At 40.1% G+C, this 16659-nt stretch overlaps 1 protein-coding gene across 9 annotated transcripts in view; it reads right to left on the reverse strand.

The window, feature by feature from the left end:
* LOC135254964 (afadin-like) overlaps positions 1-16659 on the reverse strand; it is a 197425-nt gene that overhangs the window by 48776 nt on the left and 131990 nt on the right. For all 9 annotated transcript variants that reach the window (XM_064335658.1, XM_064335648.1, XM_064335635.1 and 6 more), the window contains 4 exons: positions 7980-8178; positions 3499-3602; positions 3280-3360; positions 2253-2318 (listed from right to left, as the gene is read on the reverse strand). In XM_064335658.1, the coding sequence (XP_064191728.1) occupies positions 2253-2318; positions 3280-3360; positions 3499-3602; positions 7980-8178 (450 nt within the window). The remainder of the gene's footprint in view (positions 1-2252; positions 2319-3279; positions 3361-3498; positions 3603-7979; positions 8179-16659) is intronic.

The raw sequence follows: 16659 nt of genomic DNA on the forward strand, positions 1-16659 counted from the left end.
ATAAAACCAGTCTTATCAAAGTGTATAAGCTTTCCCAGAACTGATTCCATGCAGGAGACCAGTAGTTCTGCATAAAGCTTCACATCCCTGCAGCTTAAAGTTACTGGTCTGTAGTTCGAACGTTTCAGTGGGTCTTTTTTTCCAGTAAAATAGTATTAAGTGAATTTCTTTGGTCTCTGTGAAATATTTTTTATTTTTTTATTTTTTGAAAAACTGAAATAAAATTTCTTATAGACTGTATAAACCAAGCAACCTTCTTCTTTGGAGTAATTTTACTGCTAACTCAAGCTCCTCCAGAGATATGGGCTGCTCAAATTTGCTATCCAAAGGGTTACGACTTGGTAAGGCTAGGCTGTTCGGAAGGAATGTGCATCTATCTGCATCTAGAGTGTATTCTGATGTATAGAGACTGCTATAGAAATTTTGAAAAAGCTCACTGATTCTGCAGAGATCCATCAAGATCACTCCTTGTTTTGTATGAATAGCATTTATCACTGCTTCAGCTTCGCTCTGTAATAACTGCAGTGCTAATAATCTGCTAGGGCTGTCCCCCTCATAATAATATTTTTGTTTTGTTCTATTCAAGGTAAATTCTGCCTTACAGGCTTCTATGCTGTCCCTTTAAAGCAATGAGTGTATTGGATTTGGTTTCAAAAAATGATTCCCCTTGTTCCCTATCCAATCCAATCTCTCAATCTCCTTTTCAATTTCAGTCGATCTACTATTACATTACAAATTCAACCTTGGCGCAAAATGAGTGCCTCTCATTTCACTGTCCCCCATAAAAATTGAGGGTCCTCACACTGAACTTAATTACATTCTAAAAACTCACTCAGTTGTGGTCTCTTCCGTAAGAGGATTTCTGCATTTAAGAGCAAAAAGTTATTAAATCTCCATCTGCGTACTTTGAGGTAGGCCTAGCTAATGAAAGAGGTTACAGAACATTGAACCGGTACACAATCAGAAAACATGGGAAGCATATCTATCCACAATATATTATTAACTCCTGAGGGACTGAAAAAATGTAATCAATTCTGGAAGAGGAGCCATTATGACCAGATTGGAAAGAGTAAATTCTTACATTGTCATTAGGAATACTATAGATGAATTAAATTTAGGTCAGCTAGGAAGGATCTCAGAGTTAAGGTTAAAGACGAGACGACGCCTGGACTTCCTGGGGATCTATCTAGCTCTGGGGAGACAGTGGCATCATAGATTCCTGCAATAATACAATGAAGATCTCGATATTGAAGCAGGGTGCTACTGATAGCGGATAGGAAATTGGTATCAAAGCTATGGGGCATAAACAAAATTTTAATGTACTTTATAGTTAGCAAGACATAAAGAAATCTCCCTGCACGGTCATTATCCTTATTGTCAGTAGAAACCTGCAGATTTCTTTCCACTAAAATAACAACACCTTTTGATTTATTTATCACGCATGAATGAGTAATAATTCTATAATGTCTGTATTGCAACATGCTTAAATTATTTGCAGAGAGGTGAGTTTCTTGAATAAAAGCAATGGATATATATTTACAGTGTAGAAATTCTAGGCTGCAAGTGCACTTGATGTGTGAGTTCAGGCTAATGATATATAGGATAGCCATTTATTCAAATAACCTCAATTGCATAGAAAAAACACCAACCCCCTCCCCCCGCAGATACCTCTTCTCAAGAAAGCAGCAAAAATGAGAACGAAATTTAACCTCACATGACCCATCAGCCAGTGGTGTTAAGCCAAATGAATTGACACGAAAACCAAGGAACTATATACAACAGAAAAAGCCGCCAGGTTATTATATTCCCCATGGTTTGCGATAAATACAGAAACGTCACACTGGTGGAGCTTCCTTGTGTCCAGGATGCTTTGTTGCTCAGTCGTAGCTTATTTAATAGCTGTCGTAATGGCATTGACCATGTCCTTATTTGACAAACAAACCACAGATTTTTTTTTGTTCAGTGGTGACAGGCCATCACCCTATTGATTGTGTTTAGCCTTTTCAAACAACATCATATACATTGTGAAAATGCAATATAGTTGGTAGAAACAGTAATAAAAAAGGGGTTAGGGGGACACAAGGGAAGGGCTACACGTGCATCGCACATAAGCTGCACCCGGAAGGCCTTTTGTCAGCATGTTAGAAGCAGGGGTAGGGTCTGTGGTGCATAGTACTCTCTTCTTTGTCCCACTGCCTCACTAATTACCCAGACTACTACCACCTGAGATGGATAACTGTGATCAAACTCACCAAATCTGCCACTCCTCCCTTGACCACTGACTTGATGTAGATCCCAAGCTTCTCCTGTCCCGCACCCTGGGCCAACATGCACAGCATGTGATAACACATAAAGAATTATCAACTGCAGACAAGCACAGCAAGAATATTCAATCGTCTGTATGCAACAGGGATACTGCTTAGCAGAAGGGCTTTAATTTGTCTTCAGTTCTGCAAAAATGCTAAACATTGAAGGTAAAACTTCTTACATTTAGCAAACGTCTCCAACATTGATGTAAATTGCCCTCTTCAATTCAAATCAATTTGCCAATGCAAAAGAGATCCCAAATGTACCTCAATATCAACCAAAAAATGATTAACTGGCCACAAAATTACTATTCCCCAGACTTGAACGCAATCTAAATTTTTTTTGTATGAATTTAAGAGGGCAGTCCACAAGCATAGACTGAAAGCTGCAATGTATTCTGAAAGATTCTGTATGGTGGAATCATTAAATACCCCCAATATGATCACAAATCACACAGAATAGTATAGAAGACCACATGGTTGTGTTGTACTTGCAAAGAGAGGGTTTGGAGACCTCAGGAACTCTTAACAGGTATCCCGCAGGGTTCAGTCATTAATCTTTTCCTCTTCTCTCTCTCTATCAAGTCTCTTAGTTTTGTCATTTCCTCCCAAAGCCTGTCTTATCATTGCTATGCTAATTAAAAACATCATTTTCTTACCTCCCCCCCCCCCCCCCCAAATAAAAAAACACTGGTCTCAGCACACATCTGTTTGTCTGCAAGACATAACAAGCTGGATGACAACACATCAATGTAAGCTCAATTTGGTTAAAACTTAGACGCTGTACCTCCCAACCAAGTCCTCCCCCCCCCCCCCCTCTAGTGGCACGTTCTTTTGTTACAACGCAAATTGTTGTTGTCAGGTTAACATAATGCCTATTGATTATGAATGGAATTTCTTTGCCTCCTGGGTGCTATCCAATTTTTGTATTCCTGAGACCAACAGAAGCAGAAGTTTGTAGAAGCATCTTCACCTTAGCAGCAACAATGCTCAGGCCCATGCCCTTGTTCTTTTTCAGCGTGACGGTCACAATTTCTGGTTCTTTCCGCAATGGCTAGGGAGGGAGGGAGGTAGAGGCATTAGGACATGAGAGAGGGAGAGAGACTGTGTTGTATATGCTTGTATATGTTGCTAGGGTGCAAGAGAGAACAGACAGAACTGAAAGTGTTTTTTGTGAGATGGAGGAGGGTACCAAGTCAGCAGTGCCTGCAGAAAGATGACCATCGCAGTCAACTCCACTGAAGTGGACAGTCCAGGTGCCAGGGGAGTGGGGGAGAGGCATAAGTCTGCAAAACCCTGGAGGAGGAACAGAACAGAGCAGTGATCACTTGTACACACAGGTCACATAGAAGAACAAGCACACACACACACACACACACACACAGACACACACACAAATAAAGTTCACATGTGTACAAACAAGAATATACATGTATGAAATAAATCATACTCTCTCACACACACCACTATACCCTCTCACATACACCATTAAACTCTCTCATACACACCACTACACTCTCTCACACACCATTATACTCTCTCACATACACTAGTATACTCTCACACACACCATTACATTCTCACATACACCATCATATTCTCTCACACACACCATTATACTCTGTCACGTACACCATCATACGCTCTCACACATACTATCATACTCTCTCACACACAACAATATACTCTCTCACACACAGCATTATTCTCTCTCACAAACACCATTATACTCTCACACACCATCATACTCTCTCTCACACCATCATAATCTCTCACATACACCATTATACTCTCTCAGAACACACCACCATAGAGAATAGTAGTGAGTATGAGAAAGAATGATTGTGTGTGAGAGACTTTAGTAGTACTTGTGAGAGAGTATGATTGGTTGAACTGATAATTGAAACTGCCTTCCATTTCAATCAAAATAAATTCTCTTTCAATCAAACTCTCTCACACATACTAGTACTCTCTCACACACACTACAATTATTTCTCACACATACAATCATACTCTCCCACACACACAACTATTCTCTCACACATAAAATAAAACTCTCACACATACTAGTATTCTCTCACACAGACAAGCATACTCTCACACACTACTATTCTCTTGCATACTGACAATCAAACTCTCACACATACTAGTATTCTCTAACACAGACAATCATACTCTCTCACACACTACTATTGTCTCACACATACAATCATACTCTTTGACACATACTACTATTCTCTCGTATACTGACAATCATACTCTCACAAATACTACTATAGTCTCTCACACATACAATCATTCTTTCTCACACACACTACCATTCTTTATGGTGGTGTGTTCTGAGAGAGTATAATGGTGTATGTGAGAGATTTATGATGATGTGTGTGAGAGAATATAATGGTGTATGTGAGAGAGTATAATGGTGTATGTAGGGTTTCCCCCAGAAAAGTTGTTAGGCCCGGTGGCAAGTATCTTTTAACAGGGCCCGGCGCGGGCCGGTGGCCAAGTGTCTTTTTTGATGGGGGCCCGGCACGGGCCAGCGACAGACTGATGGCAGCATTAAGGTAGGGCCCTATAGTTTCTGTGATAACAGAATCACGGACGGAATCGCGGAATTGAGAATTTAAAAAAGCTATAACACAGATTCCACAGGGCCCTACATTAAGTCAGTGCTAAAAGCTGACTGGAGATTTGAAAATATGACTACATAATGTGAATGTTGTTATAAATAAGTCATTTATTCAACACACATTTTAAAAAATCAACAACTGCTTACAGCATAGCAGAGTCTTACAAAGAATCTGACAACAATGTACAGTCTTGGAATGCTGTGTTTTCAACAACAACAAAAGAAATTAAATTAAAATAAATAATATCAAAGTTTTTGCACTCCACAAAAAACTTGTATTCAAGTCCTGATTGGCTACTGATTCTTACAGTCTTGGAATGCTGGGCACATTTCAACAACAACAAAAGAAATTAAATTAAAATAAATAATATCAAGGTTTTTGCACTCTACAAAAAACTTGTATTCAAGTCCTGATTGGCTACTGAATCTTACAACAAGCCTTGGAATGCTGGGCACATTTAAACATTTAAAAAACTGTCTAAGGTTTTTTGGCTTTTACAGTAGGCTACCTTTCCTCCTTGACATTATCCCTAAATGGCACCAAGGAAGTATCTGTGTTACTGACTGTTTGGCTATCTAGCTAAGTTAGCTACATGACCACGTTGTCATAAAATTTTTCCTGACCGTGAAAACTGCCTGACTTGTTCACATTTTGGACAGATGTGGCTCCTGTGTAAATCTATCGTTGTTTCTGTCGCAGCACTTTAGACACAAGCAATATCGAAAAAACCCTGAAATTTCTTCTTACCGTGAAGAGTGCCTGCCCCTCAACCGTAGCGTTTTTTACCCAAAGATGGTATTTCTAGATATAGCCTAATTTTGCTGCCGTGTTCACACATTTCTTTGCCGGTCAGGCGCTCTTCACCGTAAGAAGAAATTTTAGGATTTTTCCGGTATTACTTGTGTCGAAAGTTCTGGGACAACGATGGTTTTACTCTGTAGCCACATCTGTCTGTTACGTCCCCATTGTGGTCTAGGGGTACAGGGGAGTAACAAAATGACTGATCATTAAATATTAAATTTTATTTACACAATTAATTATCTATACAATGAACAAACAGGAGGGGAAACACTGGGCGGTACCAAACAAAAGAAGATAGCTTATATATTTCTGTTTTGGTTATTAACAATTCTAGAAATGAAAGAAACTAACTGAAACCCGAAAATCTTCGAACCTAACTAACTACACTGACTATTCTAAACTGAACAAAAACATACAAGGGTGGTACACGCCCGTATCTATATATATATACACAAGTGAAACTAACAGTGACAGTTAAGAAACCAAACACCTACCTAAATCCCACTCCTTATATATATACACAAGTGAAACTAACAGTGACAGTTAAGAAAACAAACACCTACTTAAATCCCACTCCTAACCCAACACAAAACCAGCAACCAAACCAGAGACGCAAACCCAAACTCGAAGTCTTTTCAGAAATACGATCGATACACAGAAGTCAAAATAGTACGAAGTCACAATAGCAATACTTGACTGAACTAACATTCAAATGCAAGTCACTGTAACTGACAATATTCGCTATATATAGTTGCGGGTCTGTTCCTCATTGGCCGCCAGGCAGGTCCGCAGAAGAGGATTGGGGGGGAAACAACGCACTCTTCCCTCTTCTTCACCAATTGCGGAGTGACCCGTAGCAGACTTCACGGAATAATGAGACCGAAAGAAAAAAACAAACCTGGCACGTAACATGTCCAAAATGTAAACAAGTCAGGCAGTTTTCACGGTCGGGAAAATTTTTATGACAGCGTTATCGTGGACATCAATGTCATCAAGCTAACGTTATTAATAAACAAGTGAAGTCATTATTTTGTTGGCGATTAATAAGTCATGTAATGTTATAATATATCGAACGTTACATTCATGCTACTTGTTTAACGTTACCTACGCACTGCTTAAGTTAATATAAAAAGAATGTACTTACCAACGAGATGGAGTGATAACGCAGTTTGTAACGAGGTTAGTTAGCCTACTAAATAAGAAATGTTGGCTTGCTAGGTAACGTTAGCTTGTGATAGTTGGAAGCGTGTTGAATGCAGAGACTGTAAAAAGGTTGAATGTCACTCCACGCACAATGAGGGTAAAGAACACTGATCTCAGACCTGCTGTTTTCCTATTGCGTTCACGTTTTAACCAACAGATGTCGCTGGTGAGCTTTTCAACCGAGCTGCCCCACTGTAACTGGAGTTTAAAAACATCTTAAAAATACATTAAAAAAATTTTTTCCCTGAGGCTTAGGCCCGGCGGGCCGCCGGGCTTGCAACACACTGGCGGAAACCCTGGGTGTATGTGAGAGGGTATAGCAGTGTGTGTGAGAGAGTATAATGGTGCATGTGAGAGAGTTTAATGGTGTACGTGAGAGGGTATAGTGGTGTGTGTGAGAGAGTATAATGGTGATTCTATGATGGTGATGAGAGGAAGTATGATTTATGGCCTAAGCGGCCTCTCATATACATGCACATGCATGCAAGTGTGGGTGCGTGCATGAACACACACGTCCATGTCCATAAAATAAGTGAGTCCAGTTTTTGGCCAATGCAGTAGAGCATTACCACTACATTACATTACATTACAGGCATTTGGCAGACGCTCTTATCCAGAGCGACGTACAACAAAGTGTATAACCATAACCAGGAACAAGTATGACGAAAACCCTAGAGAGAAGTACCGGTCCAAGTGCAGGGAACAACCGCATAGTTCAACTTGGACCCTGAAGGTTAAACTGATTAACACTAACACAACGAGAACAGCAACAACGCAGTCTATGGAAAAAATGCAAGCAGTAGTTAAGACAGGTGCATTAACTAAGTCACCTACGAAACAGCTACCTAGTTACAACCCTAAGCTTACAGTCATTTAAGAGATTACAGGGAGGTAGGAAATGGGCTTGAAATGGGAGGCAGGAGTGCAGGTGGGGACAGGGACAGGGGTAGAGAAAGAAAAATGGGTAAGGACAGAGACAGAGAAAGGAACAGAGATGAGGAAAGAGACAGACACCGGAGGGAAATAGGTTGGCGCATACCTCTCTGGCAGAGCGGGTCCAGGAACTCTTGGAAGCCACTGGGCAGGGCGCGCACCACATCACAGGAGTAGCCATCCTCAGGCAGCAGAAACGGCAGCTGCAGGTCAGGGTCCTCCTCCAGCTGAACCTCCCGCCCGTCGCTCCGGGCTAGCTCATCTGCAGTGCTCTCCGCCGCTGCCACCACACTGTCAATCAGCTCCTGTCAAATACAGTGTGGAGTAGTGCTACTATGCCTATGAGCCTGTAAAGGACTTAACTGGAACTGCTCCGCTGAGTATACAGGGTTTTTCCAGCACACAAAATTCTGGCCAGTGTCAGCATGAAAAAAACATTATCATTACAAATGTTGTACATAGTGGATTTCTATCATTTGTAACTGCAATAGTGGTATTACAGCAATGTGGCATTGAATCACAATCAGCACAATGTACTCGGAAAGGCGCTATTGAAGAAGAATACAAAGTTGCATGCAGCTGTATGCATGGAGTGCATGATGAGACGTCGCCCCATGTTTGCTTGTTTTCTTTTGTAACCAAGCATGTCAAATAATTTCAAATAAGTTTTCAATATTACATCATAGTAGTTTAACGTTTTCAACCAGTAGTCAGACTAGCCCATTGAATTCTGTGTCTTGGGAACATGACATTTCAAAATCTACGTTTTAACCTAATGCACTTGTGTACTGATAAAAATAGGTATTTTCCCCGTGATAAGGCAACTCACAAAAAGAAAACAATAAGTGTATGTCATTCATAACTTGTAACAGAAGCAGGGTGAAACAGTGGGATTAGCAGATAACATAAGATAAAAATAATGCTTTGGTGTTCTGGCCAAACAAATTTTTGGCACACAGGCTAATAATATTAAACACCTTATGAGCAACTTCTGTTTTAATTTACTCATGTTGAGCAAGCTTGCTAGTGGGTGACATCTGGACTTTCCATTCAAATGAAGAGCTTCGAATCTCGCAAAACACTACCAACAGCTATGTAAATATTATGATTAATGACAACACAAATCAGACACCAAAAGACTGACTAAAAAAACAGGAATAATTATTTTGTTTTGGTTCAAGTCTGGGTTATCGCCCTTTGAAATAAAAAATTAAAAAAGATCACAGGGTGTCTGTGTTTAATAGAGCACAGTGTATTTTGGCCCTGTTTTCTTGCAGAATCTTGTGTTAACATGACCACTTTCAACTTTGCAGATATGGCCCGTAGAATCACCAATTTTTTAGAGAGTTTGAGAGGAGGAGAATTAAGAGGGCAGGTGAAAAGACATCATTTCATCATTACTAGCCGTTAAAAAGTACAATTCACATTATTAACAGATGTGGTAAATTTAATCGTGATCAAAATTAAAATACCACCTCTGCCTCATTTTGAGGAAAAACCCCTGGTATACAGAAGAAAGGAGAAACAAATATGACAAATATAAGCTTAGTGAGGCACCCAAGAGAAGGATGTATGCAAGGAAATACCAGACACAGAAAAAAAGGCTCTGTCCTGTCCTATCCTGTCAGCTGTACAAGTGGAGCTTTTGTAAAAGAAGAATGCACAAATTGCTCTGAATAAGTGTGCACAAAAACTGAAAACATCCAAATGAACAAAAATAATGAATGAATTAAGGAATAATTACTAATAATAATAATAATAATAATAACTGCAAGCATAACAAGAGTTGCCAAGCACAGAGAATCAAGAAGGCAGAAAGATGTAAATGTCATTGCTCTGCATTTACCACGATACTTCACGATTAGGTACCCACTGCGCACGCTTTGCTGCCAAAAGCCCCACAGTCAAACATGGCAGCTTCCATGAATTGGCGTCATGCACGATTGAGCTCCCATAGGAATCCATTGAATCGGTAAGTGGAAGCTGTCTACAGTATATTTCAATATACCAAATTTCCAGAAGATTGCATATCTTAAGATCATCTAATGAGTGCTTAATTTTTATTGGCTGATGGCAGCCATTTTTTTGACAGTCGATGTAGCGTATGTCTGGTCAATATACAGAAATTTCAAGTTAATTGGTCATTTGATTCATGAGTTATGGCCATTTTCACATTTTCCCCAGCAACAGCACCACATGCTGAGGGGAACCAAATGGCACAATTAATTTTGGCAGAAAATTAATTTTGTGTGATTGTACTTTCAAAATTAATTTCGACAGAACTTTATTGAAAAATTCTTTTCAAAGCGCCGGTAATTCAATTTCTGAATAGCGTGCCAGAGTAGACAGCGACGTTCGCACCTGGGTAAAAGCGCTAGTTGTCTATTGTCTGCACATACTGCCAGTATTTCTTCACTGAGTCAATTTTTCTAATTTTAAAAACCCAGTCATTTAAAGCCTAAATATTTAGGAAAGTCGTAGATGGAGGAGGACATAGCATTTACAGCATTGGAGTGAATCGCATCAAAGAGATGGGAAAATAGATCCGAATCCGAATAATATTTGTGAAATTCAGGAGGAGAAAACATTCGGGGAGAACGCGTTATCTGAGTGTTGCTGTACTGTCGAATGTGTGCCTATCAATGTACACTATTTGACCAAAATATCTGGATACCCCTTGGTCTGTTTTTCATGGTTTGGGCTAAGCCCCTTAGTTCCAGTGAAGGCAAATCTTAATGCTATAGCACACAATCATGATTCTGTGATTCAGTTTGGGGAAGGCCCTTTCCCATTTCAGCATGACAATGGCCACAGCGGTCCATACACAAATGGTTTTGTCGAGAACGGTGTGGAAGAACTTTAGTAGCCTGCACAGAGCCCTCACCTCAACCCAATCCAACACTTTTGGGATCAATTAAAAATACAACTGCAAGCCAGACCTAATCACCCAATCATTGCCCAACCTCACTACTGCTCTTCTGGCTAAATGGAAGCAAATCTAGTATAAAGCCTTCCCCGAAGAGTGGAGGTTGTTACAGCAGCAAAGGGTGGACCAACACCATATTAATGCCAATAATTTTGGATGAGATGTTGGATGTCAGGTGTCCACTGTAGGTACACTCAGTCAGTCTGTACTGTCCAAATTAAAATAATGACAGTCTTTAAGAAAATGAAGTGCATCTGACGTGCACCCGGTGACATCATATGTTGCTGTATGCAGAAACTAGGCTCTGCTGACTTAGCTTGGCTGCGGCAACTTAGCCTAGTACATCCCATGTGGAAACCATTGCACGCCCGGCGCTGCACGACTAACCACAACGGGCTACAGGAAGAAGAACCTTTCTGACGACCAACCAGGGGGAACAACATTGCCACTGCTACAGAAAAAGGACTGCACAAATTCACCACATCAAAACTGTTCTCTCCAGGACCCAACTATGACCACCGGACACAAAACACACATGGCAGGATCTCAGAAAGACTGACTATACATATCAGGCATTAGCAGTTAGTTTAGTCTGTACTGAGGTGAATGTGATTTTGTTTGTTTCTATTTGTCCTTTCAAATTATTTGCACTGGCGATGTAACCATAGAGTACAACTACACATGCGCTCTCTTTCTCTCTCTCTAACTTTCCAACTGTAACGACACCGCACTCGTAGTATAGTCGGTAGTGGGCGAATAACTGGCTTGGTTCCATGAATCACTTAAGAGCTGAAGTTACGCTTCCCTATCCGGCACTACTGGGAGCAATACTCCTTACTCTAGCTAAGTTATTCAGCATGCCAGTTACACTATATATATATATATATATATATATATATATATATATATATATACACGCACCCCACACAAACGCGACCAACCCACCGTTTGCCTTTCCCCCTTTCGTCCACAAAGGGACACATGCGCACACGCACACACACACACACCATCTAACCCTCCTATGTTTATCATAGTGCCTCACAGTTAGATTAGTTTGTGTATTCTGTGTTTGTTTGTTTAATAAGTAATTTTATTAAACCCGTGTCTGTTTTGATGTTGCCAGAATGTGAGAATCGGAGTCAAAATAGCCTATCCAAGAACTATAATCCTTCAGGTTATCTCTTAAATCTTTGATTTAATCATTTGATCATTAATGTTTTTAATTTTGATTAGTAAGTGACACCACATACTTTTGAGCCTGTTGTGTCTATACTAGGGATGTATCCGAATCCGAATACTGTATTCGGGAAAGCACAAATAATGCGATGGAAACAGATATTTCTTCTACCCGAAGTTGCTCGTTATTATTCGGATTCGAAAAAAAAAAAAAAGTCAGCTCCATGTCGAGTTCTCATAGCCTCTATCTAACTTTACGGGGGGGGGGGGAAACTAGTAGTTTCATTTACTACACATTATTGAAAAGTGTTTGCTATATTCTGTAGTCGCCCCGAGGCAGCACACAGCAGGCAGCGGGCTGAGAGCTGACCATTCCCGGCTATCACTCAGGGAAACTCTCGCATCGAGGAGGAGGAGACGTCAGGTGCGGGAGCTAGCGAGACAAAAGCCTGGTGTGGCAGCTGGATTTCTTTCAAACCCCTGCAACCTATACATCAAAATGAAGCTTAGAACCTGTAGTTTTAGCTGTATGTGTTACTTTCTTCCATTTAAAAAAATCCAGTCAAAATATTTTACGAAACGTTTTACCTTGTATTTCAGTCAATATTCATCCATTTAAGATGAAACATGCTGTATATGTATCAGCCATAGGTCTTGGCTATCAAATGAACACAAAATCCAGTCCAGATTTTCATGGTAGGCTAACAGTTGCCACCAAGGGAAAATATGAGGACATCAGATGGTTTGCAGTCTATCCAAACTTAGTTCAGTAGGGGGAAAAAATAAAAAAATAAAACAGGCAAAACAAAGTTCATGTATTACTGTTATGTAATTACTATTGTAAAGTAGTAATTCATGTTTCCCTAGCGAACTGCAGTAACGTTAACATCAAGAAACACGAATGCAGCATCATTGGAATTTAAGATTATTCCCTTCAAATGAATGACATTTTTCGAGATATCGTTACTGTAAATAGTTTAAATTTCCAATCCCAGTTAAGGGGAGGGGGGGGGGGTTCAGACAGTTCATAAAACTTTGTTTACTTAAAAATAAAAAAAATTAAAAAGGAGAGAGATGAAAAGTACAGTATGAGGATGTGGAAATATATTTCATATTTGTTTATATGCCAACATTGAATAAATTTGATACTTTGAAGGCACAAAACCACGCCCACTTCCTGTCTTCTATCCGAATACAGATACAGATACAGATAAATTTGTTGGTTGAACAGATACAAATACAGATAATGACATCTCTGCACACCCCTAGTCTATACCAAGTTAGGCCTACATCATATCAAGCCAAACCATTTTTTATTTATTTTCATTTTTGTAAAAAGCCATACGCATTCAAAGTTCATTTGCTGACTGTGGCCATGTTTTTCTGACATGGCAACTTTATTAGAACAACTTTTAAAAAGGGGGGTCTCCTGAACAAATGAGTTCAAGCTGCATGCCAATATGTCAAATGGCCTTGGAGGAGATGTAGTTTAAAGGAGTACCATGGTGATTTTCACACTTTCTCGGTTTTATGTGCTATTTGCACAAGAGGCATTGAAGAAACACAATGAGCAAAGTATTAAATATGTCCGTTCTGTATTCTTGGAGAAATATGCGTTTTAAATTCATCGTCCTATTTTCAACCGGTTGAGAAAGTTGTCATTTTGCTACGTCATTAATACAGTAACCACTCCCATTTCCACGCCCCGTAAAGAAATCTGACAGGACACACCATCCTGCTGTTCAGACAATGCAAATATTTGACTAACGTTAGGTTCACTTAAATTAGAGTGCCTTTAGATTATTTCTGGTTATATTCATTTAGCTAGCTAGCTAACGTTAGCTAGCTAGGAGGTTTGCTTTCATAAGGCAATGTTATCGATAACGTTAGCTTGCTAGTTTGCTTTTATGAGGACGTTATAGTTGTGCTTTTATCTTAACTTGGCTAGCTAGATATCAAAAATTATCATTGGATATAAGTCAACGTCCTTACCTTAACTATCTACCGATACTTGATATACTAGCCCTACTAAGCTAGCTAGCTTGTGAAAATTCAGTCTCCCAAAGAGGGCGCGTATCATGGGGGTAGCTATGGTAACGGGGCACGGTCTGTCAATCATAGCTAACTGACAGTTCTCATTACCACGCCCAGACGGTTCGGGTGAATTTTTATCGTGGGAAATTTAGGCTTAGAAAAATACGTTTTAAAGTACATTGAAATGACTGAAGAATAAAAAAATTATGCACATTTGTTTTGTTGTTGCCTGAAGACAACTGGAAAGTGTCACGTTCAACCACCATGGTACTCCTTTAAGTGTTTTACAAGAAATGAAACATGACTTCCAATATGGTGGACTCCATGGGTCCTTGAGGCATAAATATTATTCATTGTTGCACCAATGTACCAAAATATATGACTGTACATATGGTTCAGGACTCCTATGCTTCCAAAATGTGTACATTCAAGAGTTTTATAGCGCCACCTTGTGGCCGACTGGCACCATATTAACTGTTTACCGTGATCGGTAAACTTCTGTAACGTCTCGTTCAGTTTTGGGAAGTGCGTGAAGTCAAGCGACTTAATCTGGGTAGCCATTAACTTGAGTTTCAACCTGAATGCCCTGATTCTGGCAACTAGTGTAGGCAGATCGTGGTTTTTCCCCTGCATAGACTCATTCAAATCATTAAGATAGGTTGTGATGTCTGCCAGGAAAGATACATTGCACAGCCAGTCTTTGTCCTCTAACTCAGGGTGCACTGCAGAAGTCTGAGCTAAAAACTGCTTGATTGTGGGTAACAGAGAAAGGAGGCGGGCAAGCACCTTTCCTCGGCTCAACCAGCACACATCAGTGAGCAGGACCAGATCACCGTATTCTGATTCAACATCTAATGGTAAATGGTAAATGGTAAATGGTAAATGGACTGCATTAGCGCTTTTATCCAAAGCGCTTTACAACCGATGCCTCTCATTCGCCAGAGCAGTTAGGGGTTAGGTGTCTTGCTCAAGGACACCTCGTCACGCCCAGGGCGGGGTTTGAACCAGCAACCGTCCGACTGCCAGACAATCGGTCTTACCTCCTGAACTATGTCGCCCCAAACATCTCCCAAAAGTTCCAAAAACTGACGGTGATGAAGAGGCCGAGCGCGAATATAATTCACAATCTGGACCACTTTGTCCATAACAGTTCTCAGCCGATCTCCCTTGTCAAGTTTAGCACACAGAACTTCTTGGTAAATAATGCAGTGCACACCGAAAAGCTTTGGTACACGTGCCTTCAACAGTGCAGTAAATCCCCGGTGTACTCCGGTCATTGAGGGGCAGCCATCAGTTGTAACAGAGACAATTTTCTCCCAAGACAAGTTGTTGGTGTCAAAAAAAGACGCAAATGCGTCGAAAAAAACAGATCCTTGTGCTCTGCCGTGTATGCTCATCAACTCCAAAAACTCTTCCATCACGTTCAGCTCAGTATCCACAGCGTACCCATAAACACAACTGAGCAACATCACTGATGTCTTTTGTTTCGTCCAATGCAATGCTTATAGCCTCACTGTGGCACACTTTACTTAAAATGTCATTTTACAAATCATTAGCAATGTCACTTACTCGCTGACTAACAGTTTGCCTGCTCAGCTGTAGTGCTTTGATGCGCTTGAGAAGCTCATCTTTGTTTTTAAAACTGTCAAACAAGTCAATAGCTGATTCTATGAAGCCTGGTTTCAACAATTCGCCATCAGCAAAGGATTTCCCACTTTTAGCAAGTAGCCAAGCGATCCGATAGCTAGCCAAAGTCACTGTATTGCTCTCAGATAAAGATCGCCTCAAATCTTGCCTCTGCTTGGCCAGACTGTCTTTGAGTTCCGAAAGACGGCGAGCTCGGTCAACTGACCCTGCTGGAAAAGCGTCCTTGTGGGAAGGATGCCGGGTTTCCTAATGTCGCTGAACATTGTATTTTTTGCTGATAGACAATATCTCTTTGCATATTAAGCAAAATGGCTTCCCTTTTAGATCAATCATAAAATAATCTTCCTCCCACCTGTCCTGAATGGTCTTGCCTTCATCGGTTACTTTCCTTTTTTTCACTGCCTGTGCGGGACCAGCGTTGTCTGCAGCTCTCTTAGTCTTATCCAGTTTTACAACAAATTTATCCATTTATTTACCCTTTTTTTCATAAATGCAAATAGTCTAATAAAATTGGAAACAGTGGTAAAGTGGTTATCCAGTGATGGTGGAATATTTGCAAAGTCTCAGGAGTTTCTCGCGTGAACGTGATTTTCGTAATGCATTTCAATTAGCACAATACATCGTAGGCCTTTCACAAAGGGTACAAAAGTGTAATATTTAATATTTTGAACATGATTAATAAATCATAACAAATGCTACTTAGCTAATAATAAATTATTAATTAAAATAGTTTTAAAACATTCACAATTTTTAAATGTTAATAGGCCTACATGTTAATTTGTTCATCATTCATTGGCGGGCCGCATGACCAGGGAGAATGAGCCGCAGGTTGGCCACCACTGACCTACACGCTTGTAAAGCATAGACTCTTTGCACTTTGCAAAAAATTCCATCTCAATCGATAAAACCACAAGAGATAACAAAATAAATAACAAGACAGTCCCCTTCCCCGAAGGAGGGCTGAAACTGACACCCCAGGTTATTGATTATGGTATTTTATAAT

The sequence above is a fragment of the Anguilla rostrata genome, chromosome 1 (genome assembly GCF_018555375.3).
Source record: "Anguilla rostrata isolate EN2019 chromosome 1, ASM1855537v3, whole genome shotgun sequence".
NCBI classification, from domain to species: domain Eukaryota; kingdom Metazoa; phylum Chordata; class Actinopteri; order Anguilliformes; family Anguillidae; genus Anguilla; species Anguilla rostrata.